This window comes from Lepidothrix coronata, unplaced genomic scaffold (genome assembly GCF_001604755.1).
Source record: "Lepidothrix coronata isolate B3197 unplaced genomic scaffold, Lepidothrix_coronata-1.0 Scaffold91, whole genome shotgun sequence".
Classification (NCBI taxonomy): domain Eukaryota; kingdom Metazoa; phylum Chordata; class Aves; order Passeriformes; family Pipridae; genus Lepidothrix; species Lepidothrix coronata.
The window spans coordinates 2,249,231-2,273,983 of NW_016690271.1; the positions used below are offsets into that span (position 1 = coordinate 2,249,231).

Here is a 24,753-nt window from a genome sequence, read left to right on the forward strand (position 1 = left end):
CCCCCCCCCCCCCCCCCCACCCCCCCCCCGCCCCTCCGCCCCTCCCCGCCCCGTCCGTCGGTAGCGGCTCCGCCGGGCGCCGCCGCCGCGGCCATGGACTGAGCGGCACCATGGGCGCCAAGGAGTCCCGCATCGGCTTCCTCGGCTACGACGAGGCGCTGCGGAGGGGTGAGGGCGCGGCGGGGACGGGGCAGGGCGGGTGTGCGGGTGGGTGGTGTGTGTGTGTGTGTGTGTGAGGGGGGGGCTCCCCGCGCTGCCCCCCGGCAGCGGGCGGTGAGGCGGCACCTCCATGACGGACCCCGCGCGGAGGCACTTGCGCCGCTCGGGCTTCTCCTTCGGGCTCCTTCCCCGCCCCCTTTCGCCCCCCCCTCCCCAGCACCCCGTCATTTATTTATTTATCTGCCCGTCTATTTATTTAGGTGTATCTCCATCTATTTATTTCGGTGTCTCCCCCCTGTTTCACCGCAGAAGGCCCCCTCCCCTCTCCGCTCTCTCCCTTCCCGTCCCCACCGCCTGGACCCTCCCGCCGCCCTCGGCCCGGCCTTTCCCTTTCCCTGCCGCTTCGCCGGCTCTCTCCCCCTGGATAAATCGGGAAATGCTGCCATCCCGGTGTGACAGGGCTGTCTGTCAGCTCCCGGCTCTCCCATCCCTCGTGTTTACTTCCCCCGTGCCCGGGGATCGCGCATCTGCAGCCGCCGGGGTGGGGAGGTGGATGTGGCGTGTGCGGGGTTTTTTGGGATCCGTGTCGCTGTTCCAGCCCCGTTTCCAGAGCCCTCCTGGAGAATTTAAAGAGGAACGCAGCGAGGGGAAAACATAAACAAGCTGAATGGTGAATGCTCGCAGCTGCAGGGCTCCAAGGCGACAGCAGCTACACCCTGGCAGCTCCCTGGCTCTGGAAGTGATAGCCAAGTCCAAGGACAAAGAGGGACGGGAATTTTCGGCAGTGAGTGGTTTGCAGGCAGGGCAGGTGTTCGTGGTTGTTGCCCCGTCGTGCGTTCCCGGGGTGCAGTGCAGGTAAAGCAGCTCACCTGTTTGATACGGAAAGCCTTGATAAAATCCATGAGCTCAGGCCAATCTATGGATTGCCCTTTTTGCGAGAGGCATGCCAGGAGTGATAAGGGAGAGCTGGGTGGAACCGCTGGGTGTTAATTGAAAGAGAAACAATTTGATGTGAAAGGGGATTTTTATGAAATATTTTCTGTTTTTTTTTTAATTTGTTTTTGTTTTTGTTTTTTTTTCTGGTGGGGGCCTCTGAGGGGATGCCATGTCGATAGGAAATGGAGCAACATACTGTCAAGGAGGAGAAACAAATATGTGACTCAAACTCACGTTACATATTTTAAACATAACAGCCCTGAAGAATTTCACTGCTAGTGAAAGTATAGGAAGTCTTTAAAAGCTTTGGTGCGTGTATTTTTAGAGGAGCTGGAGTCACAAATGCAGCTTGGTAGAGGTGTGAAGTTGAATATACCAGGAAGAGTTTGAAATAAGCTCTTAGGTGCAAAATACGTTCATTTGGTCAAAATGTGTATTTCAAAGTTCATAAATAAGAAAAAAACGAGTGGTTTGAATTTTAACGTGAGATTTAAATGCTTCAAACTCTTTAAGTTGCTCTGGATGTTCCGTAATTAATAAGACTGATCTGTTAAAAAGTTATTTGAAATTATTTCTGCGCAGTGAATATAATGTTTTCCTTTGTTGTTATTTTATTTCATGTTATTCTTCTCTATATGAGACATTTAATACTGTTTTTCTGTAGGAGAACAGAAAGGTTGTTTTAGGCACTCTGTTATAAATTGATGTTTTGCTAAATAACTATGTTGTTTACTTAACCAGTGAATCACTGTATGTATAAAACAGGCTAGTTATCAAAACATTATTTGTTAGACCGTTTCTTACTTGCACAGAACTGTCCTGGTACTTGGGGCATTTCTGTGGACACAAACAGAGATAATGGATAAACACAAACATTAAAAAAAAGAAAGCCAAATCTATTTATCTCTGATTAGATCTGCTTTCTCTGACATTGGTGTCTGGTAGATAAACGCTGAGAAAGTTTTGTATTAGGTGATGCTGTACAGGTTCTGAATTCTTCCTGGGTAATCAGTAGTGGTTAACCATGCTTGTAGTGATCATTCAGAATGTGGTGATCATATTTTTGAGGCACCAGTTTTAATTTCAGTTGTTCAGAATATCTGGATAAATGCTGCTTCGGAAAATAACGACCAGCAGTTTTACTTGCTGCAATTCCATTTTGGGAGCAAGCAAAGGTTGTGAAGGTGAGGAGACTTGTTGTGGTTAAAGGCTCACAATATAAATAACTGTAGCTAAAATGTAACTTCTGTTGGGGGAGATGAAAGTGTGGCAGCAGGCTGGTGTTGGTGGCCTTTTCCACCCTGGAACATGAGGTTGTAACTGCTGGGTTATTTTTCTCAGGATGGGCACCTTGGACTTGTCTTGTGTCCACCAGTGCAGGTCACAGGGAGCCACGTTGGTCTCCCTGAGATCCAGGCCTGGTTGTGCAGTTTGGGAGTGGAAAGGAAGGGATGCTCTTTCAGACATCTCTTTTCATGAATTTTGCCACTCGTGGTCATTTATTTCCAGTAGCCAGAGGGGCTGCTTTGGGTGCTGCTGTGGGAAAGGTGTGGGATCTGCTCTTGTGGGGAGAGCCCTCCCTGGGCCTGCAGAGCTCCTTCCCAGGAGGGATTCTTTGGGAGGAGGTGAAGTAAGAAGTGCTTTGTTCCAAACTGAGCATCAAACTGTTGGTTATCGTATCAAACTAAGTTTGTGATGGCACAAACTGGTCTTGGGGCTGGTGAGTTCGTTGCTTTTTGCTTCGTCCTGAGCTCCAACAACAATTTTCTTCCCAGGGCAGTGCTGCAAGTCAGGCAGGGTCCTTTTTTGGTTTGGTGCCTTTTCCAACACTTCCACTCCTCTCCTGCCCCTCTGTCCATCAGGATGTCTGGAATTGCTCAGCGTTAGGCCTTGCCTTAGGCCAAGGAGGTGGTGCTCTAAAATCTGCCTTATTTTTAGTTGTTCTGCTGCCAGTCTTGACACCCAGTTCCTTAAAAGTGCTGTTGTTGGGCCACTAAAACTTCATAAAAGGAAGAACTTTTTATGACTTTTGTATTATCTCCAATACTGTTGTATTTTATTACTGCTCTATTATCCCAGCAGCTCCTGCACTGTGTTGCCTATAAAATATTTTAATAAGTATTCTCCAGGAAAGAGATGTCTGTGTGGTGTTGGTGGCCAGTTTATTTGAGATCCCTAAGGACTGTATTTTCCAGTGACTCTTAATGTGTTCTGCCTCAGTAACTTCTGGAGGATAATCACAGACTGAACAGAAATCCACCAAGGTGCTTGAAAGTTATGAAACTATAGAATGTGTGGCCAAATTTTCTGTGAATGCTACTTAGAGCAGGTCTAACTCAGGCCAGTTCCAGCTTATCTGTGCCGAATATTGAGCCAGGTGACGGCTGAAACACGAGAAATGGCAGTGAACAATCATGGATCTGTCAGATTTGGGCTGGAGGGGAAGGCAGAGTTTTCCTTCTGCTTGAAGCAAGGTGGAATTTTTGTGTGCAGGGTGGGAGAAAGGGAGGTGCCCCAGCGTCAGCGTGGTCAGGGAGTGAGGGGCTTGGAGGGATGAGTGGCTGCTGCTGAATCCATTTCATTGGGTTTGGGTTTGTGCACAGCGAGAAAAAGAGCAAAAATAAAGCACGAAACCAGTGCTGGCGTTCAGAGATGTAAAATGCTGGCTAATGGTGAGGCAAAACTGGCAGGTGTGTCAATTCCACAGGTTTTGCCTCTGGAGAGCTCATGAAATAGTCATTTTTGAAGGCGGTTTTCCTTCCTCATTGTGCATCTCGAAGGTGGTACCGGTTGGAGGACTCCAAGCCCATCAAAGCGATGAAAACCCACTTTAATCCACAAGAAGGTTGGTTTTAGTGTGTGTGCCAGTAATGACTAATGTTGTGTGATGGGCAGAGGATAAATCTTGTTAATGACCTCTTGTGCCTTGATTGAATTTGAAAAATAGCTACATTTGTTTTATTTAAATCAAGGCAAATATATCTGGTGTCTGATCATTAACATCCTCCAGTACAGATGTAATAAATCTGACAGAGGGATGATGGAGAACTTGTGCAAATATATAATCATCTATTTGAGGTTGTCCATCTCAGCGTGGTGACAAATCCATGGACTCAACCCTTGAGCCCATGGAAAACCGCTTTTTATTGCTCCAAATTATAAAATTAACTTCTTAAATCCCAGACGCGTTTTTAGGCAAAACGATCAGGGAACCATTTTAGTGCTTTATTCTCTTCTCTCTGCATTCCAAGAAGGAAGTTGTTCTACTTTATTTTCTATCATAACTGAAAAGCAGTGCTTGAATATTACGGGGAGGTGAGGGTTCTTCAGAATGTGTTGTTTTTTAGGGGGATAAACCTGTGTCTTTCTGTTTGTGGAGCTCTGAGTTTCAGAGGCATGTGCTGAAAATGCCCAGATCTCTCTTAGCCTTTTTTTCCAGCTACCAGGATGAATAGGAGCCACTGTGGAGACAGTCTAGATTATACAGCCAGGCTTGTTATGCCAGCCAGTATTTGATGGCTTTAGGGCTCTGTCATATGATGAAAGCAGGTATGAATGCACAGCTTCACACTTCCTGTTTATAAAGCTGCAGAGCTGCAAGTGGCTGCTCAAATTCACAGGGCAGTAATTATTTCACAACCTTGGCATTCAGCTGTGATGCTTGTTTTGGGAGGGCACCTCAGCAGGCTCTGCTGGGCATGGACTACCAGGGGGGAGTGACTTGGGGACTTTACTTAAACTGCCATGAACTGATGAAGAGAGGCTGCCTTTTGGAGAATCACAGAATGGTTTGGGTGGGAAGATCACGTAATTCCAACCCCCTGCCATGGGCAGGGACACCTGCCACTATCCCAAGTTGCTCCAAGCCCTGTCCAGCCTGGCCTTGGACACTTCCAGGGATCCAGGGGCAGCCACAGCTTCTCTGGGCAACCTGTCCCAGGGCCTCACCACCCTCATGGGAAGAATTATTTCCTAATATCTAATCTAAACCTACTCTGTCAGTGTGAAGCCGTTCCCCCTTGTCCTACCACTCCAGGCCCTTGGAAATAGTCCCTTTCCATCTTTCCTGTAGCTCCTTCAGGTCCTGGAAGGCCACAGTTTGGTCACTCCAGAGCCTTCTCTTCTCCAGGCTGAACAATCCCAACTCTCCCAGCCTTTCCTCCCAGCAGAGCTGCTCCATCCCTCTGATCATCTTGGTGCCTCCTCTGGACTCTCTCCAGCAGCTCCATGTCCTCCCTGTGCTGTTCCCAGGGCTGGAGCAGCTCTGCAGGGGGGTCTCAGCTGAGGGGGCAGAGGGACAGAATCCCCCCACGCTGGGGGATCAGCCCAGGGCATGGAGGGTTTGCAGGGCTGGGGCAGGTCCAGCCTCTCCCCCACCAGCACCCCCAAATCCTTCTCCCCAGGGCTGCCCTTGATCTCTTGGAAGAGAAAGGGGTGTTTTATCTGTAATTCTTCATCTGCCAAGTTGCAGTGACCACTTTCTCTTCCTTTACTTCGTGTTCCAAGTTTAGAGAAGTGTCCTCGGGGGTTTTCAGCCTCTCACTTAGAACTACCCAAGTTCTTTCCTGCTGGAAATGAGGAACATTTGTGTGGTGAACTTAAGTCAACTGACACTGAGGTTCCTTCCCTGAGATGCCTTCTGTGGGCTTTGGAGGTTCTTTATGAAATGCCAGTCGAAAACTTAGGAATTAGAGGAAAATGTTGCCTTCTGCTCAGGCTTCTGGGAGTGCTGTGGTTCTGTGGGAGCCGATTTCATACCTTTTAGTAGGTTTTTAGTGATTCTTAGGTGGTTCCCAAGCCCAGCTGTTCCAAGCATGGCAGAACCTTGGTGAGTGCTCAGATGCTGGATGTGCACACAGTGATGCAAAGAAAAGAGCATTTGTGAGTGTAGGCATTTCATAAATAAAAAGAAGTTGAACATCTTAAAGAAAAAAAAACCCTCAAAACTTGAAATATGATTCAGTAAATGTTGGGAATCCTCTGGTTTCTCCCCTCACAGGTGAATCATGTCTCTAAATACTAGCAGTCTCACAGATTAGCTGCAGTTTTGTCCTGTCAGCATGTTGCAGAGATTCCAATCAAAGTGGTCAGGAAAGCTGCCAAAGGAGTGTAAACAGATACCATTCCAGCCATGGGGCTGGAGGTTAAAGGATAAGCTGAACAAATCCTCATTTTGAGTGTGAAACATCTTAATGTAAGTGAAAAGACCACTATCAGCCTATTCTATACTTAATATATTTTCTTATCTTGATATAGAGTAAAACTCAGTGCTGACAACATTCAGTTGTTTTATAGATGATGTGCCTGTATATCTCACAGCTCTCACAGACCCACTGGGCTTGTTGGGCTTTATTTCTTGTATTTTAACCAACGAGATCAGTTATTTTCATGGACACCTCTTTCTAGTCACTTTGGTTTTTCCTCCTGTAACACCAGGCCTTTTTTTGATTTATTTATTTTTTTTTTTAAATATACAAGCCCAGGGAAAGTTGTTGAACTTTCATCCTTGGAGGTTTTCAAGCTCTGCCTGGACAAAGCCCTTCAGAAGCTGGTTTGAGTTCAGCCTTGACCCAGTTTCAAGCACAAGGTTGAACTGGGTGACCTCCTGAGATACTTTCCAACCTGATGGATTATCCTATGGAATATTTGTGTTTGTGTTGAATTTGGTAAAGCCTTGTTTTGATGAAGTCCTAAATCTACCTGACAGTGTCCTGCAGAGAAGAAAAAAAAAAAAGACAAAAATAGAAACTGGGGAGTCTTTCAGAATGAGATGAAGCATCTCCAATGAAATGTGAAAGAAAGAAAATAAGAGGGGGCTGCTTTGAATCCTGTTTACTTGACTCAACAGTCTGAGGCTTTCTGGCTCCTGGCACTACGGGAGGAATGAGTAAAACAACCCTCACCCTTTGCTCTGCTCTGCACTGTCTCCTTTCATAAAATAAGTAAAGCATTCAGTTCTTTAGTACTCAAAAAAGATGAAATCAGATTCGAAAAACGGGCCTGTGAAGGGCTGACAAGCTTTGTGGGAATGGGAGGGAACGTGGCAGCAGCAGGTGATGTGGGGAGGGGAGGCAGGAGGTGTCTGCATTCTGGAAATCCAGGTTATTGTAGAACTCTGCTTTGAGGTGGGGCTGGCTGGGATTACTCTCTACTTAAAAATCCAGGTGTTACCAACATCTGTCCTCTTAAAAAGGACAACATCTTCTGAAAAGGGAGTGTGTTTTTGGTTGGGTTGTGAATTCACACATTCACGTGAATAACTTGCTCTGTGGGGAGTCCTTGAGCTCTCATGGCTTCTGTGTGACTTATTAATTATTATTAAAATAATCCTGCTCTTTTTTGGTCCAAGAAGAAATTCCAAATACAGTGAGCACACAGAAAACCAAGGGAGGAGGGGTAGAGTAAGTGATGTGTTTTCAAATACTGGAATTGTTTCTGTCCACTGACTGCAGTTATTTCAAAGACTGATGCAAACCAGAACTACCCAGTTGGTTTTTAGGGCTCCTAAAGGCCTCCTTTAAAGCCTTTCTTTGCCTCATGATTTCTTAGTTTGAGTTTCTGTGCAGGAAAGAAAGTTCTGGAGGTTAATTCTAATTAAGGCTTCCAGTTTTTAAGTCTTTTAAAAACAAGTTATTTCTTAATTTGTTCTATTGCTTCAAGCAGGTGCTTTTTCTTTATGTTACACTTAGTCTGAATTATTGTGAATGTCCATGTGATATTTGCAGTATTGAAGAACTACAAAAAGCATCTTTAACATTTAATTTTCATATGAAAAGGTCGTTTACATAATGAGACAATGAAGCCTTTGGGCAAAGATGAATGTAGAAGAAAAACCCATTAAGGTAGATTCTGCCTGAGAGTTTCAAAGGGTCTGATTCACAAAACTTTGAATGCTGGATTATTGCTGGCACTTACTGGAATAAAAATCCCCTGCTCACCTAAAGAGTGGCAAAAATCCTAATGCACATTTTCTTTTGTGATTTCTTCAGGGACACCTTACCTTTGGTAGTGATGGCTGGGTCTGTGGAGCTTTAGTATTTCCAGCTTAGCTGGGTAATAATACCTGGCATTTCTTTTTTACCTGATGAATTCTAACCCCTCTGAGAAGTGTTTTTTTTTTTTTTTTATGGGCTTGTCTTCAGCCGATGTAGCCCCTATAGGTGGGGACATGTTTGGAAAGTGCATCACTTTTAAATGCTGTTTTATTAAACTGGTGTGAAAGCTCCTGGGTTTGTGATTTTTGATGGGTGTAACCTGTGTTGAGATCGTGGTTTAACACAAAGTGTGTCTGCATATGGGTTTTGTAGTGGTTCACCAAATCTGCTTTAAAAACTGCTGCAACTTATAAACTGTGTAGACCATTAAGTCATTCATTATAATGGCAATTAAAAAAAAATTCCCTTAATTATTTTAGTGCATTACTTTATTATATGTGCCTGAGTTCTAGAAGATAGAGGTGTGAGATTCTTGATTAAATAACTCATTTAACAAAATGACTTTCAGTTAAAAATATGCCAACGAGGCCTTTATTTGGGGTTGAGTAAAAGAGGATGTGGCTGAGCAAGGTTTGGACAAGGGATAATGAGGCAGTTTGGAAGGACCGGTGTTTATTTATTTCATTAGTTACTGTAAAAATGGTGCAAGCACTGAAATAGCGTCTTCCCTGAAGTGATCCCTGTCACAGGGAGGGTGACCTGGCAGATCCAGTGACATTCCCTGAGCTCCAGGGGGTTTGAATCCTCCTTTTCCTCCTCCTTTTAACACAGAACAAGCCTCTCCCATCCCATGGGAATGACTTTAAATCCTCCTTTCCCTCCTCCTTTTAACACAGAACAGACCTCTCCCATCCCATGGGAATGACACGAGCTGTGCTCACCGTGGGGTGTATCTGGGGCAAAATGAGGTGTTAATGGTGGTGTTAATTCCCCGGAGCTGTTCTGAGGTGGAATGCGCTGCAGAGCAGAGTTCCTGGGACAGGGATGCTGCTGGAACCGGCGGGATCAGCCCCTTCCTCGTGATGGGGAGCAGCAGACAAACCCAGCCGGGCAGGAATCACGTCTGGCTGTGTCAGACACTGCACTTCTGACTTTTCCAGTGGTTTTAAATAGGCACTGAGACGTCCTGTACCTTAAAATGAGATTTGGCTTCCTTCTGGTCGGGTTCTCTGCAGGGACAGGGACAGAGCTGGTCTGGAGGGAGCAGCCACAGCAGCATCAGTGCAGCACAACTACAAAGGCAAAAGGGATGGATAACACTTATTTTGATGATTTTTTTAAAATGTCCAAAGCCTTTGAAAGCTGTTTCACTTAGTTTAGAGTCTGAATTAGACCCACGAGTTATGAGAAGCAATGTCAGCAGGCCAAAATAAGAGATAATTGCATTCTGTATAAAAATACATGCTTCATCCTTTAAAAATAAACCCTCTTACAGGCCCTTCTGAATTCTTCCTCAAGAACAGCGGTTTTATTCACATTATAACTATCTTTCTGTTAGCTGGTCTTTCAGTTGTCATAGTTTAATTTCATGTGAAGTATTTAATATAGAATGTATGCTTCTGTTTCTTTGTGTTTTGCCTTGGTGTTCCTCATCTCAAACACAGGGAGAAGGGCAGTGCTCTGGGGCTGTCCTGGGGCAGCAAAATCCTCAGCTGCAATATTTGAACTGCTGTCTCAGTGGGATTGTACAATCCCAAGGCTGATTTAGTTGGAATCCCAGAATGGTTTGGGTTGGAAGGGACCTTAAAGATCACCCAGTCCCTGCCATGGGACACCTCCCACTATCCCAGGTTGCTCCAAGCCCTGTCCAACCTGGCCTTGGACATTCCAGGGATGGGGCAGCCACAGCTTCTCTGGGCAACCTGTGCCAGGAACTCACCCCCCTCACAGGGAGGAATTTCTTCCCAATATCCCATTGTATATTTAACCTATTTAACCTAAATTTCCCCTCTTTCAGTTTGAACCCGTTTCTCTGTGTCCTACCACTACAGTTCCCTCTCTGGTTTCCTTGTGGGTTCCCTTCAGTCACTGGAGTTGTTTTAAACCATCAGTTTTACTCCATTAGTTTGCAAAATCTGCTCTTTTAAAATTCTGAGACCTTGAATGAATAAAAAAAAAAAAAGGTGGAAGAAACACAGAGCCCTAAACAGAACAGGAAGAGCCAGATTGAATGTCTGTGGATGTGGAGAAAAAGAACTGAAAGTATTGGGATAGTAATTATGAGAACTTGAGTTTTGCAGATTGAATTTGTTCTAAAAATGAACTTGAATGTGGCATCATGAGTGTATTTTGGGCTGAAGAAGCACTTCTTTTCAATCCCTGTTTCTGGCTTTTAGGTGTTACCCAGAACCAAAATCTTACTCTGCACTGGAAATTTCCTGGTCTCGTAAAGGAGATTTTTAGCACGTTTTCCCTGGTGATGTGATACAGTTAAATCCTGGGTTTTAGTGTGAAAATTGAAAGAGTGGATTTGCACTTGGCACAAGCTGAATTCAGCAGCAGTGCTTTGGGATAAATCCTGATGAGCAGTTGGAGCAGTCAGGACAGCCTGGGCTGTGTCCTGTGAGGATCTTAGTGAAGGTTCTTATCAGTGGAAAACTAATGTAACAACTTTTTGGTCTCTGCTTTCCAATCTTGCAGCAAACAATTTTTTTTCTTTTCCTAAAGAACTGTAATTGATCTTTTTGCCATTAACAAATCTAATCACCTTGTTTAAAGAACAGTGGTGTGAATGTCTTGTGAGAACTGATCTTGCTCTTTAAATAATGAGGGGATTGCAGTGATAGATCAGAGGAGAAGGAACCACAATGTGCAGGAATTCCAGTGCAGAACGTGGGCTAAAGATGTGCAGGAGCCACAGTGTCACAGGGAGGGAGGTTAAAAAGCAGACTATAAAATGTTTGGTAAATATAGACTCCTATAAAATGTCACTAATTTATGATGTGAATGTGCTGCTGCTCCCGGAGCCTGGGATGTCCTTGAGGAGATCTTGTGAGTCTCTGCAGGGACTCGGGGAGAGGTTCCAGCTGCTGACACTGCTGAGGGCACTGGAGCTCTGGGGTGTGAAGTGGCTCTAATCCCTGTTCTGTTCCCGTGGAACAATGGGCAGTGTGTTCCTGTGAAGCTCTGAAACTGGAGTCATCCCATCCCTCTGAGCAGTGGGATGACTGGGAGCTGGATTCCCATGCAGCTGTCACAGGCTGGGTCTAAATGGGCTGCCTCATTCTTCCCGCTGGAGGACCTTGGGAATAATCTACATCCAATACTGAATATCTTTAGACATAAATTTTGTGATGTAAGACTGGTCTGGAGTCTTTCAGGATAATTCTAAATACGAACAGTCGGATGTTAATTGAGAATTCTCTGAACAGGAGATGGAAATGGTTTGGAAATAGGAAATAAACCCCTCATTCAGTTCCTAGTGTTCTCCCAGACGTGTGATGGGGTCCCAGAACTACCCCCATGGTAGTTCTGATTTTATTTCTTGGCTCTCCAGGCCAGTGTCTCCCTGGGAGGTTCTGCTGTTGCTGTTCAGCCCCTCACAGGTTGTGCAGCAAACTCCTTGTTGTGTGTTTTCACCAGTGCAACAGGAGGCATCAATCTGTGACCTGGCACTGCAATAGCTCCCTTTGCACCTGAGTTTGAGGTTGTATTGGAGACAGATGTGTCCCCAGGAGTTGGGAGCGGGAAGGCTCAAAGTACAGAGCCTTTTACTGGCACATGGATACACACATGGAGTGTGTTTGTGCCGCAACACTCGACTTGCAAGTGAGTAATACTTTTCTTCTGACTTCAGAAATGAAGATGTAGCAGTGTGTAAACATTATCTGAATCTTTTATTATTCTTGTCACAGTATTTAAGTGCTGTGCTTTACTAGACTTGGCTCTTTTAGCTGCCAGAGGGAAACACTGGAGTGAGTGTTTGAGCCAAACTACACCAGCAACCCCAAACCAGAACTCCTTCCTTGCCTCTCATCCTCACTGAAGGTGATGGGAAGCTCTGCCTTCCTGTGCACAAGTTGCAGGTTGTGTTTAACTTTCAGGCTCAGATTATATTTGTTTTATTTAAAGAACAATTCCTATTACAGCTGCCTTTAGTGGTTTTGGCACTGTTGGGAGGCAGGATATGAAATATTTGTTATATTACGATTTATTTTGTAGTGAGGTCCTTATGTGGTGTTTGCATTTACATAGTTGGCATTTGCCTTTCATTTTAACAGGCTGTTTATTTCTTGGAAATGAGTTCTGTATTGTAATTTTGTGAATCTTAACAAGCATAAATGTCTACATGGTTTTTTCATGGTGGTAATAAAGTGGGAGCAGCTTTTTTGAATTGTGACAGAAGATGCTCTGCTCACCTCTAACAATCCAAACTTCCAGTGTGTTTGCCAGGAAAACTGGTGAAGGGACAGCTCAGAAGAGCAGAGTTTAACTTCTCATCTAAAGAGGACTAAATGTTAATTAAAAATGCTGAAAAGATTGAAAGCCCAAATGATCTCCTGGGAAATCACGGACAAACCATGACAACTGTGCAGAAAACAGCAGTGGAAAGAAAATTAGGGAATGAAAAGGTTGGGAACTCAGGTGCAGGCGGACATCCCAGACAGGGTTGCTTTTAGGGCTTCCCACACTCCTGATTATTTTTAGTTGATGTTTCTGTCTTTTGGAGGGGAGTTCAGTTCTCAGTGGTTGCTGCAAGATCACTTGTGCTCTGTTTAAAACCACTTCAAACTTGCCCCCCTTTTCCCCTCTACCAAAGGACAGGAACCCCTGGGGGAGAAAGGTGCCACCCTGGGATGACCCAGGGCTGGGAATTGCATCGCTCCATCCCTGAGAATGAATTGACTAATTCTTTAATTAGTAACAGGAATTACTTCTGTCCCTAATATCCCAGTCCATTGTGCTCGGATTGCCCCTGGTGCAAATGGTAAAATTGCCTTTGCTGCTCTGCAGAGGTTTGGGAAGGTTCAGCTTCTTTCCGTGGCTCCCAGGGTTGGACCAGGATTCCTTTAATTCCTGAGGATATAAAATACAGCCAATAAGATTTATATGCTCAGATGGTGGGAGGATTATTACCCTGTTGTAATTATTACCCTGGCTGTTAAGTTTCCTGGGTTTCCTGGGAGGGCTGTCCCCAAACCCGTGCTGAGGAGCTTTGCTTTGCAGGCACCATAATCCCAGCAGTGCCAGCGTGTGTCCTGCTGGAGATACAGAGGGATAAACCAGGCTGGGAATGCTGGCATTCCTCTGGGAATGGGAGCTGGGAGGAGGGAGCTCTTTGAAGATTAAAAGCATCACATAAATGCGAAGTGTTGGTGTTCCAGAGAACTGGCCAATCCTTCTGTAATGACTAAATCTCCTTCCACTCCCCGCACAGGAGATGTTAAACCTCTGATATGCTTTAAATCTGACAAACCAAGGAGAGCTTTATCTCCAGGATGAGCCCCTGCTACCAAAACCAAAGAAGAGGTAGGAGGAAAAAAAGTGCAGCTGGATTGAATAATTCCATTTATTTATTTTTTTTTTTAAATCCCAAAACTCTGGTGTTATCCTTAAATTCCTGTTGTTGGTAAACAGCAGGAGAAGACTGGCAAGTCTTTAGTGAGGTGCTCTGTGGAAATCCAGTGGTGTCATTTTTGATACTTCAGCTATGAAAGATTCTTTAAGAGTGGATTAATTTTTTCCTTAGGGGAGGCAGGATTTTTTTTTTTTTGTCTGTGTTTTTGCCCAAAATATCCCCCGGTGGATTCCCTTTTGGCAGGGCTGTGTGGGTGTGGAGGTCGACTTTTTACTCATAGCTGGTTCATTTATCCCAATTGCAGTTTGTTGTGCCTGTTTGGGGCTGTTCCCAAACATTCTTTATGTTCACTTGCTCATTTTACCTCTTTTAGAAGCTTTTTTAGTAATTGCTGCAATTCTTGACAACTTCATAACTGCAGCCATTAAGTCACAATAAAGACTAATGAAAAAAGTAATAAAATTTCCATGTATAACTAGGATGAAGATTCCTGGGGGAAATATTGAGCGAGTGATTACAGGGAAGATAATTGTCTGGTTAGAGAATTATATGCCCTGTGAGTTTGATATCGAACCTTTAAAATTGTCACTTAAAAATCAAAATATTAGAATCCTGCAAACCTGAGCTGCTCAAGACAGGTGAATTTTCCTTGTTTTCTGAAGGCTGAGCAAGTTGCCTGTTTTATTACAGTTCAGGTTTGGCTATTTTTAGTAAAGAGTAAATGCAATGTTATGCTGATGGTTGCAAATTATTGCTTGCTTTGTGTGCTTGAGATCTGCAGGGCTGGGGGGGGATTTTGTCTTTTTTAGCAGGTTGGTTTTCATCAGGTGGTGTCATTGGAAATTTGGATTTTCTCTGTGTGTTTGTGGAGCACTGTGGGCATTTTGATGCTTGTATTTCTGGGGGAAAAGCACCAATCCTACTAGGGAGAGATTGTTCAGTCAGATGAGCTCAAGGTTTCTTGACCCTTCACCTCAGCTGACCTTTTTATCCTCTGGTTTTTTTTTCTTCCTGCTTATGCAATACTTTGTTTCCTGTTTTGATTTTCAGCGTTGTGGATGTGTTGTGGTCTTCTTGCCCTGTTTTGGCTGGTTTGGCGTTTTTTGCTGGTAACCTGCGAACTAGAATAAATAATTTCATATATTCAAGTTAAATATTTGAGGCTTTTCGGTGTTGTTGCTGCTGCTCATCCTGGTGGCAGCGAGGATTTGCACGTTGCTTTTGTGATTTTGGTGGTGTTTCTGTGTCCAGTTAATTCCAGATGATGTTAATTGGTCAGTTTTTAGCAGCCAGGGCAGATTAATTCCACCTTCCCTCAGTTAAACTCTTGGGATTCTGCCCTTTTTGGTGATTAAAGCAGCTTTTTAGTAGCTTGTAGTGCTTTTGCAGTATCTGAGATCATTTATCACACATCTGCCTGGTGTAGACTAGAATTTATATCCATTTTAGTGTGGAGAGAAGACAGAGAGGTTAAGTGGCTCTTGCCTGAATGTTTCAGGCAGCATTAAGAGTTCAAATGCTTTTACTCTTCCCCTTTGCTCTGCTTTGGAAAGCTGTGGTTTGTATCTCATTCCAGCATTTTACATCAGTGTGTTTGGATTTTGAAGAACAGGAGGGAAAAAGCATTGTAAGGGAAGGTGTTTTTTTTGTGGCTGGTCTGACTTTCCAAGTAACTATTAAATAGGAATTTAAAATGCATTTATTGTGCTCGTCCTCACTGCCTGTGTCATGCAGTAATTATGTTATCTGAGCTGCAGAAAATCCACTGGGCCTGACTAACCACTTCTAACCTTTAGACAAACTCACTTCAAAATGAACATTTGTTTCTTGTAGCGCTCAACATCCACGTGTGAGCTGGTGCAGCTTCAGCAGCAGTGCCTGCTCATCAGAATGTTGCTGTTGCTTCTCCTCAGTGCATCTCTAAATCTGCAACTGGAATTTCTTTGCCATTTGGGAGCAGCCCTGTGGGAAGGGGAGTGACTCTGGTTCTCGGTTCAGGTGCAGGTTGGGGGTGCCAAGAAGAGAATGTGGTGCATGGCAGTTCTTCATTCCTGCTGTCACTGGTGTCCCAGTGTTGCATCATTTACAAAAATAACATATACATATAATTAAGGAAGATTTTTAACTACTTGCTTTACAGAATTTGAATAAAACATTACCGAGGTAGTTTTTGCCAATCTTAGTGTAAATTCCTCGGTCTCTGAGGAAGTTTCACAGAATATGCACTGTAGGTACTTTGATTAGTGAGAAACTGGCTTTGATGTCACCATTTTCTTTTTTATCTTTCTCCAAAACAGGAAGTGAACAAGCAAAAATATCAATATTAGGTGTATTCAGTCATGCAGTCGTATTTTTATGATGACTCTTAATAAATCTCACCAGCAGTCTGGTAACAGCAGAGCAGCTTTTGCTGAGACAAGGGTTTGTGTCCCAGCTTCTGTGCTCTGAAGTTGTCCAGGGCCTTTCAGGGTGACCTTTGTCTGGGAGGGACAGGGGTTGTGCTGCACCTGAACTACACACAGAGGCTTTTAGAGCCTTCCAAGATAAAAGCCAAGGAGGTGGGGGTGGGATTAGAGCTGCAGGATGTGCAAAGAAAAAAAAAGTCTCTAAAGTGAATAGAGATTGTCAGATGAATAATTGTGGCTGCAGAACTTGCCAAAGCTCCACTCCAGCCGTTGGTTTCCTCCAGCTCAGCTGAAACAGAACTGGAGGTGCCTCTAAAGGTGCCTCTAAAGATGAGTTTTAACATTCCAGGCTGGGGAAGCAAAAGGATTAGTTTCTGCTGCTGGAAGAGGAGCTCTGTGGTACATAAATTAGGGGTTTATGTGCACTGTTTGGGCTACAGTTTTTATACAGAACAGACTTTAAACTCGAGAGTGGTTGATGAGCACGTGTAAATATTGCAGCATTTGAGTACCAGGCAGTAAATGCTTCAGGCAATTAACCTGGGTTTCTCACACCCCTCTTCGTTTCAAGGAGGAGGAGGAGGGTGGTGACTTCAGTTCCCTGCCCTCCTTTTCCAAGTGGAACATCCCCTCTGGAGCCCAGACTGGAGGTATCCAACATGAGGCTTCTACAGACATGGAGCAGATTTTTTTCCAAGCCAGACTCCTGCTGCTCCCGTTTGTATCAGTGGCAGAGCTGGCAGGGATCCCCTCTGAAACTCAGACCACCTTTAGAGGTGTAAACTTAAGGTTTACCTTGAGTTGGGCACCTGCACTTGCACAGTTGGAGCTTCAGAGAGGGTTTTAGCCTAAAAGGAAACCTCCAGGATGACCTGGTGATAAATGTGAAGGCAGAGCAGAGGGTGGGTTCCAGCACGAGACTGTTTTGGGAGGCACTGCACAAGTCATTACCTGGATAGATGGGAATTAAAAGCCAGAGTGGAGTTGTACATCCGTATAAACAGCCTTGAGTTTAAGTAACACTCTGAAACTAAAAATCCCCGGAGCAGTTGGTGAGCTGGAGGTTTGGGACAATTACTTGAAGCTGGGTGACATTTTTAGCTGAGGTTGCGTGGTTTCATTTAAACTTTATTAAACAAACTGGAGCTCCAGTGTTCCCTGGAGAGTTGGATGCAGCACTAATCTCCTGTTCAAGTGTCTCCAGCTCTCCTGGAAGCCCTCCAGCTGAGGTAGCACCGAGGTCTGTGTTAGCAGAGTCAGCCCAGCCACAGTGACAGCCTGTGGCTTCTCCTTTTGGGGAGAAGACCATTTCTTTCAGTGGTGACTTTTGGAAGTGGGCAGATATATATATTTTTTAAGAATTAACATACAGTGTCTAACTATTGAAACTTGCTTTTGTTACCTTGAATGGGAACCTTCCAGTAAAAAGTTCACTTCTGTAATTTGGAGGTGTGAAGAATTAGATCTGCAGTTCCAATTTCATCGCTCTCCCCACAATCACTTTGAGGTGCCATTGGGAGGTGGGATGTGGAGGTGGCTTTTGCTGTGCTCAGGAGATGGTTTTTGCTGCGCTGACTACCATGAACTTATTTTGGGAAGTTTGAAGTTTTCCTCTGTCAGTTCATGAATGCAACAACGGTGTATTTAGTAGTGTCTGTCTCCTGTGTCTGATGGCAGCAGCTTGTGAATGGTCTTTTGGAGGTGTTCAGAGAGAAATGGCTCCTCAAAGTGTTTGGGCTGTGGAAAAAGTGAATAAACTTAATGAAAGAACTTCAGGAAGCAGGGTTGTCAACTCTATTTACATCTAAAAGTAGGATTAAAAACACCTCCCTGGTCTGTGATGCTTCAAGTGCAGGGCTTGTGGAATTGAGAGAAAAAAGGTGGCTTTGGGGGGTGTGAGTGTTCTAATTCCTAGTGTTGGTGTAGTAATAGATGTATTGCTTCCAGAAATAATTCCTTTAATAATTAAAGACTTAGTTTTATTTCCTCTCAACACCCCATCACGTTCTATCTCTGTGTTGAGTAATTGGTACTTTTGGTGTTGGGATTTTGTGTTCAAATATTTTGTCTTCCAACCTCCCAGTAAACACTGATAATATCTTTGATTTATACTCTGCTCATTTCAGTTGTACTTCGGTGTGCCTGCATCTAAATGTCTAATGAACTTCTCTTTGCAAAGCTTTGCAGATGATTTTAAATGGGCAGCATCAGTCATTTTAATGGCTCCTGGGGAAGGAATGGAAGTAATTACCTTTCCTGTTAGTCCATGACCTGTTTTGTAGTTTCTGCATGCAAACAATAATATTAAGTGGTCTCTGGCACTAATAACTTGCTTTTGAAATATAACATGGGCTGGCAGTGTCAACTAATCATTGTTATTAAATATCCTGATAGTTTAGTTCTCTTTGAAGGTCTTGGTAGTGTTGGTGACCAGCCTTGTTCCCAACCTTCTCCTCACCTTCACTGGCACTCCAGTCACTCCTGCATGTCATGGTAAATATGTTTATATGGGATTTTCCTGTTCCCAAGCACTTCCTGAAGTCCAGGCTGCTCTAAGCATCAGGTTAATTAATGCTTCGTTTGCATACAAACTTTTTTGCCAAATGACCACCAACCTGATTGGATGAACTGTGAGGAGATCAAAAAAATTAATAGGGGGAGAAAAAAAAAACCAGAATGCAGAGTCTGTTTTTATTAAAAGTGTGTGTGTGTAGGGGTATAAAACCTGCAATAAATGGGAATATTTTCCTCAAAGAACTGTTGCTAGATTTAGTCTGAGATCCAGGTTGTTTGCTTTACCTTGCCAAAAGCACAAAGCCAGGAGCTTCCCCTTTCCCATGTTCCCTGAGCAATCCCAGGCTTTTGCTCATTGAACACCTGGTGGGGAGTTGTCCCTGTTGGCTGGAAATGTTCTGTAGTTCTGCTCTGCATCAGAGGTGAGAGGAGGTGAAGCACTTCAGTTCTTTCTTCTTTGAGTGCTCATTAAAGCATCACATGTAAAGGCACAGGCACAGCCAATGCCTCTCTGGACAGATGTTGTTATGAAATAGTGAGATTTAAACACCACATGAGCCAGGTAACAGCGTTATCCCAACATTCTTCTGCCAGGTAATTAAAGCATGCTTGGTTTAGTAAAACAAGATCTGTGATAATGCTACTCCTCACTGTGCTAATTGATAGCTCTGGTGCTCTGTGGGTCACACTGGAGGTTTATTTCTTAGCTACTTTAATTTTATTTCTTTATCCTGGTCAGAAGTCCCCAGAAATAAAATTTGAGCAGAAACATAACCCAATTTCTGGTGTTACACACAATTGTTAAGTGGAGCCAATGGTCTGTTTTGGTGTTGACAAGGATTAAAATTAGGGAGGAACGTTTTAATGTGATTTACTTTTAAGGATTGATTTTTCTTTTGATGAATGAATTAAGTGAGATGTAGAAGTTTTACTGAGGGCTGGATTAAGCCCTCGAGGGTTCTGTTTTATTTTGGCTGACAAAAAGCCCTGACAAGCCTTTGGCCATGTCAGTGTTGATTCTGTCTGGCTCGTGATATCAGGGTTAGGAAAATGCCTTACTATAAATACAGTGGCACAGCTCCCATGTGCAGCATCACTTCTGCAGCTCCTGGAGGAGAAATAACTCCCCCTGCACCACGTGGGGACTTCCAGGGGGCTCTGGGCCAAGCTGTGCTATTCCTGAAGCTTGGCTTTGGACAAAGGCCTTGTTTTGTTCCACGAGATACTTCCCTTCTCAAACATTTTGTTAGAAAGTTGCCTTGTGCCTGTAAAGTTCTTGAGGGCTTCCTGCTTTCCAGGAAGCTCCCAGCCCAGGCATGGAGGGGATGGCAGCAGGTTTTCCACCTTTACAGCTGTGGACAAGCCTGGGCAGGAGGAGCTGGCAGGCAGATTTTGGCTGTGCAAGGGAATCTTAGGTGAAGAATTCCATGTAGTCCCGAGTTTTATCCCTCTTAAATCATGCCTCATGAGCATGTAGTGGTGGGGAGGTATTTTATTTTTTGAATACAGAAAATCAGATTTTACAGGATGAAGCTGCTTGAAAGATGCTGTTGGAGCTGTTCTTAATAACATTCACCACTGTTGGTTGCAGATAATTTCTCTGGCTTGCATGCAATGTAAAACTGATCATAAAACTGGCTCATTTTCCTTTGTGTGACAATAATGGGGCTGAATTTAGAACAAATTATAATACACCATTGAAGTCAGAAAACTTAGGCAGTGAACTGGTGTTCTCACTGATGTTAACTATAGGTCTGCTTCCCTTCTCTCTTTTCAAGCAAGATTAGATTATTAGATCTCATTTTCCAGTAGTCACATTTCCCCATTATTTAGGTGAAATCATGCATTTAATTTCTTTGTGTCTCTTTATTGGAAAGGTAAATGTAAGGCATACAGAATCCTGGGATTCCTTAAGCTGTTACCTTTCTCTAACACCTTTATTGACTGGGTTTTTTCCCCCCTCTGTTCTCACTCAACAGTTACAGACATAGAGCTGAAGAGGCTGAAAGATGCTTTCAAGAGGACTTGTGGCCTCTCCTATTATATGACCCAGCAGTGCTTCATCAGGGAAGTTCTTGGTGATGGAGTCCCTCCAAAAGTTGCTGAGGTGAGCTCTGAACCTGCTCTTTTCCATTTGGGAAGCCAAATGCAGTGGATCATGTGGAGCTGTGGGTGTGCACGCACAGATGTGCTTCTACAGGCCCAGGAACGAATTGAATTTCTCCCATTTTTTCCTGGTTTTCCCAAGTGTTGACAAAGAGGATGATACTACTGGCTTCTGTAAACAGTTTGGGTTCTGTGGGGGTGTTTCAGGCTTCCCAGGAAAATCTTCAACGTGTGTGAACACCAGGGAATTAAAAGGAGGGATCTGATTTGCCCGTGGGTTAAAACCTCTCTTCAGTATTAATTTCTGAGGGTGTTTTCTGGGTTCTTTGACTGTTGGTAGCCCATAAAACTAAACAAACAAAAAAATCAATTGCATACAATTGATTTGAAATAATTCATAACAAAATTCTCAGCATTTTATATTAGCTTGTACTACTGTGTCCCTTTTATGTCAATATTAAGGATTAAATTACTGATTTAGTCACAAATAGAGGTTCTGGGTTTTCACCTGTCTGCTGGCTAGTCCCTATTTTATTTTTTTTGTGTCCTTAAAGACACAATTTTGGTGATGGTTCTGTCCTTTAACACTCATCATGGTTATACAGCAGTTCTTGGGTTTCCAGGTGGCGAAATAAAATTAATGGAAGAGTCATAATTGGTTTTTGATGGCATCTCATCAGAACTCATCTCAAAATTCCAGTGCCAATGATGGTACTTGTCAGGCTCAGGCAATGCAGGGTCATATCTGGGAGCTTGAATACTGTAAATTTGGACAAAATTTGGGTTTGATTCTGCTCATACTGAAAAGGGGTGCTTTGTAAACGCTGGCTGCAGGATGGGGAGAGGCAGGCAAAGTCATCAGGCAGCTAAAGACCTTGTTCTGGGTTTTGAGCCTTTCAGTCATTAAAATAGATCATTTGGAGCCTGAGGTTGCTGGGCTGGCTGCTCTGCATGTTCTGAGTAATAGTTATTCATGTCTGAGTAGTGATGGGCCTTCAGGAATTTGTTAAATTAAAAGCACAGGAGTTGTGCAGCAGGAACACAGAACAGGGAACTGAAACCAGGGGAACTGTGGTCGACAGTTTGCATGATTGTCACACACACAAACCATTATTTACGTGTTCAGGACAGGAGTGTTCTCCAAAGATCTCTTGGCAAATGGAGTTGGGGATAATAATAAAATGAACTGAAGAGCTGTGCTGTGTCTGTGTTGTTTAACTGCAGGAGAGCTGGTCAGGTGGGGAGAAGCATGAACAGCTTTTGGTTTTAAATGCAGGGAAATAATGGAATCACCATCTGCAGCTGTGGGCACCTTGATAGTAGAAGTGTTGTGCAGAGGAGGTGGAAGGACAGAATCATGATGATGATGATGTTTCAAGAAGGCTTTTTTTTTGTAGTTTTCTATTTTAGGCTGTGAAGGAGAACAGCGTTGAGAAAGGAGCTCCTAACTTTGGCCAGTGCAGTCATTTCAGTGACTCATGAGATGATATCTGTTCTAAATACCCACATTATGATTGTGAGGTGGTTTGTGCACAGCATTCAGTGATCCTGACTGAGGAGCTGAGTGTCAGTGCAGCTTCTTCTCCAAATGTGACTCACTGGTTCCCAAGCTGCAGCCCCAGAAAGGCAAAGGAGAAGAGGGATGATGCCAGCAGGGACAGGAGGGACACGTTGAGGGGGCTGCCAGAACAGGAACACACACTTCCCAAGGACTGGGAGAGGAGAGGGGTCAGAAGGATAAAATCAGGAGTGATTCCAGGACATTTTATACTCTGGAGAAAGGAGCCAGGAGAACGTCTTGAGCATCTCCTGCTCCCCCAGCAGCCTTTACTGGAGCTCATGGGCACAGGGCCAGGGATTGGGACCCAAAGGGAACTGCTTGGATAGGCTGAGGCTGCTTTTGAACAGAAAAGAACCATCTCTTTATACTCTTCATGAAAGATAACGTGGCAGACTCAAATCTTACAAGAAAGCATTACTTTGTACCATGTAATTGTCCTGAATTTTACATTGCAAAATGTAAATTGCTCTGATAGTCTGGGTGTGGCTATTTTAAGTAAAGCTGCAACAGTATTAAGTAATTCTGGAAAATTGCATCATATTTTCATGGTGCACATTGCTACAATTTTCTCAAATAGCACATTAATGTGAAAAATTGTGGAGCCCCTTCTCTAGACATGCACACTAATCTGTCTTATATATTGTTCTGTGACCAATCAGTGTTTATAAACTCTTCCCAAGGAATGGTTAAGCAGCTGAACTCAAAGCAATGCCAGCTGCCCGTGGTCATAATTACATATATAAAATACAGATACACTGGGCATTCTCATAGAATTCCTTTTCTGTGTTTGTATCAGGAGCAGACAATGCATTGAAATAATACATAGATGTAATATTTGGCATTCAGCTGATACCATAACTGAGATGTACAAAGTTCAGCAGAAGTGAGGGGATGTTTTAACTGCATATTTTAAAAAAAGCAGTGATTCTAGTGTGTAACATAAAGGTAAAATGCCCACATGGGCTGTGTAGCCTTGAAGGCACCTTGTGAAAACAGGATGATTAGCCATAAAAAGTGTGGAATTCAAGTCTCTGCCATGAAGCCCATACAATCCCTGTGCCCAAATAAAGCCCAAGTTTAGTTTTAATAATTTAGCCCTTCAAGCATTTGGAAAGGGATTAAACTTTAGTAATAGAAGAGGATGAGCTGAGCACCCTGTGGAAATGACTGTGCTTGGGCAGAGCTGTCTGAGAGCGGGATGAGTCTGAGGCTCTGCAGAATGTTTGCTGGAGGATTAAATCCTCCTCTGTTATTGGTCTCATTTACACTGACGTGCCTGCAGACATATTTTAACAATTTTAAGTGGATAACAGTGGGAAGGGGTTGGATGGGGTGGACCAGGAGAGGATTTTCTGCAGGTTTCTCCAGGGAGTCTGCAGAGCAGTGGTAGATCTGGTGTAGCCACTCTGGGTTAGGTGTTCCCTTATCTCCTCCTTGCCACCACAGCACTGTGGGGCTTGGCCAGGTCTAACCAGTGCCCTTGACAGCCCCTTGGTTTTGTTTGGTCACTCCCAGTCCTGGCTTGGTTTTGCCTTGAGGTGGAAACCAGCCCTGTGATAGTGCAGTGACTCACGGCACTCTGGCCATGCCCTCTCCTGCCAGCCTGGCCTTGAGGATTCAGCACTGGGCTTGAGGGGAAAGAGGGGATAGAAAGAGGGATTTGGGTTCCAGGAGCTTTCTTCTTAGTCCAGTTGTGAAGCTCTTGTAGAATCCCAGCTCATCAGGTCCTCGAGGAAGCACAGCTCAGTCTGAGCTTTGTCATCAGACGTTTCTGACGCTCATTTTTGAGCCTCACACCATCACCCTAAAGAGTCTCAGAGGTGACACGTGCCACTCTGGGCAGGTGTGGAAGTTAGTAGCCATATAATATATTCTTTGGGAATTTTCAGTTGTCTTCTTGTGCCTTTTTAATAGGAAAAGCTGCAGGTTCAGCCCTCCCAGCGATGTCACTGCAGCTGCTCACAGAGGTTTCCTCTCAGTGCTGCTGGTTTTGTTCCACCTTCACTCAGAGCTGTCTCTGAAAATGTCACTTAGTGATTTACATTATTGAAGTGATTAAACTACCAAGGAAGCTAAATTTTCCTTTATTAATACCAAATAGTGGTCAGCAGATGACCTCAAAAGCTCCTGTTTTTAACAATGCAGGAAGATTTTATTTTCTCTCACATCCATTTCCAGTGTTCAGCTGCTTGTTTTAAGGTAATTAAACCTTTTGTGGCAGCATTTTGTTGTATTTTGGTTTGGAAGTGTAAAAGGTTCACATGAAATATTGAATCTGTCCACAATAATCCTGAATCTGCTATTGGTATTTGGCTAAATTGTTATGTAAGGAATATTCTCAAGGCTTTGCTGGAGAAAAGTGAAAAAAATCAGTACATTAAAAAAACCCCAGTACACATCCTGGTTTTAGTACTGTTTATTTAGATTGTAATTCAGATGCAAGCAAAGTAAACACTGTTTAAAATACAGCACTCTTCGTAGTAGGAATTGATCTCTGGTCCTTTGTCTTCCCCTCTGAAAAAGTCCTATTTAATAAATAAGTTCAGCAAATAGAGGCTG

General features: G+C 43.8%; 1 protein-coding gene across 5 annotated transcripts in view; it reads left to right on the top strand.

Annotated features, from left to right (window-relative positions):
- Positions 1-49: 49 nt before the first annotated feature.
- Positions 50-24,753, top strand: part of USP32 (ubiquitin specific peptidase 32) — a 67,714-nt gene continuing 43,010 nt past the window's right edge. For 4 of the 5 annotated variants that reach the window (XM_017821608.1, XM_017821610.1, XM_017821612.1 and 1 more), the window contains exons 1-2: positions 50-168; positions 20,507-20,634. In XM_017821608.1, the coding sequence (XP_017677097.1) occupies positions 111-168; positions 20,507-20,634 (186 nt within the window). In that variant the 5' untranslated portion in view covers positions 50-110. Of the gene's footprint in view, positions 169-13,467; positions 13,560-20,506; positions 20,635-24,753 lie in introns of those variants that run through there. The other variant, XM_017821609.1, reaches the window with a different exon arrangement.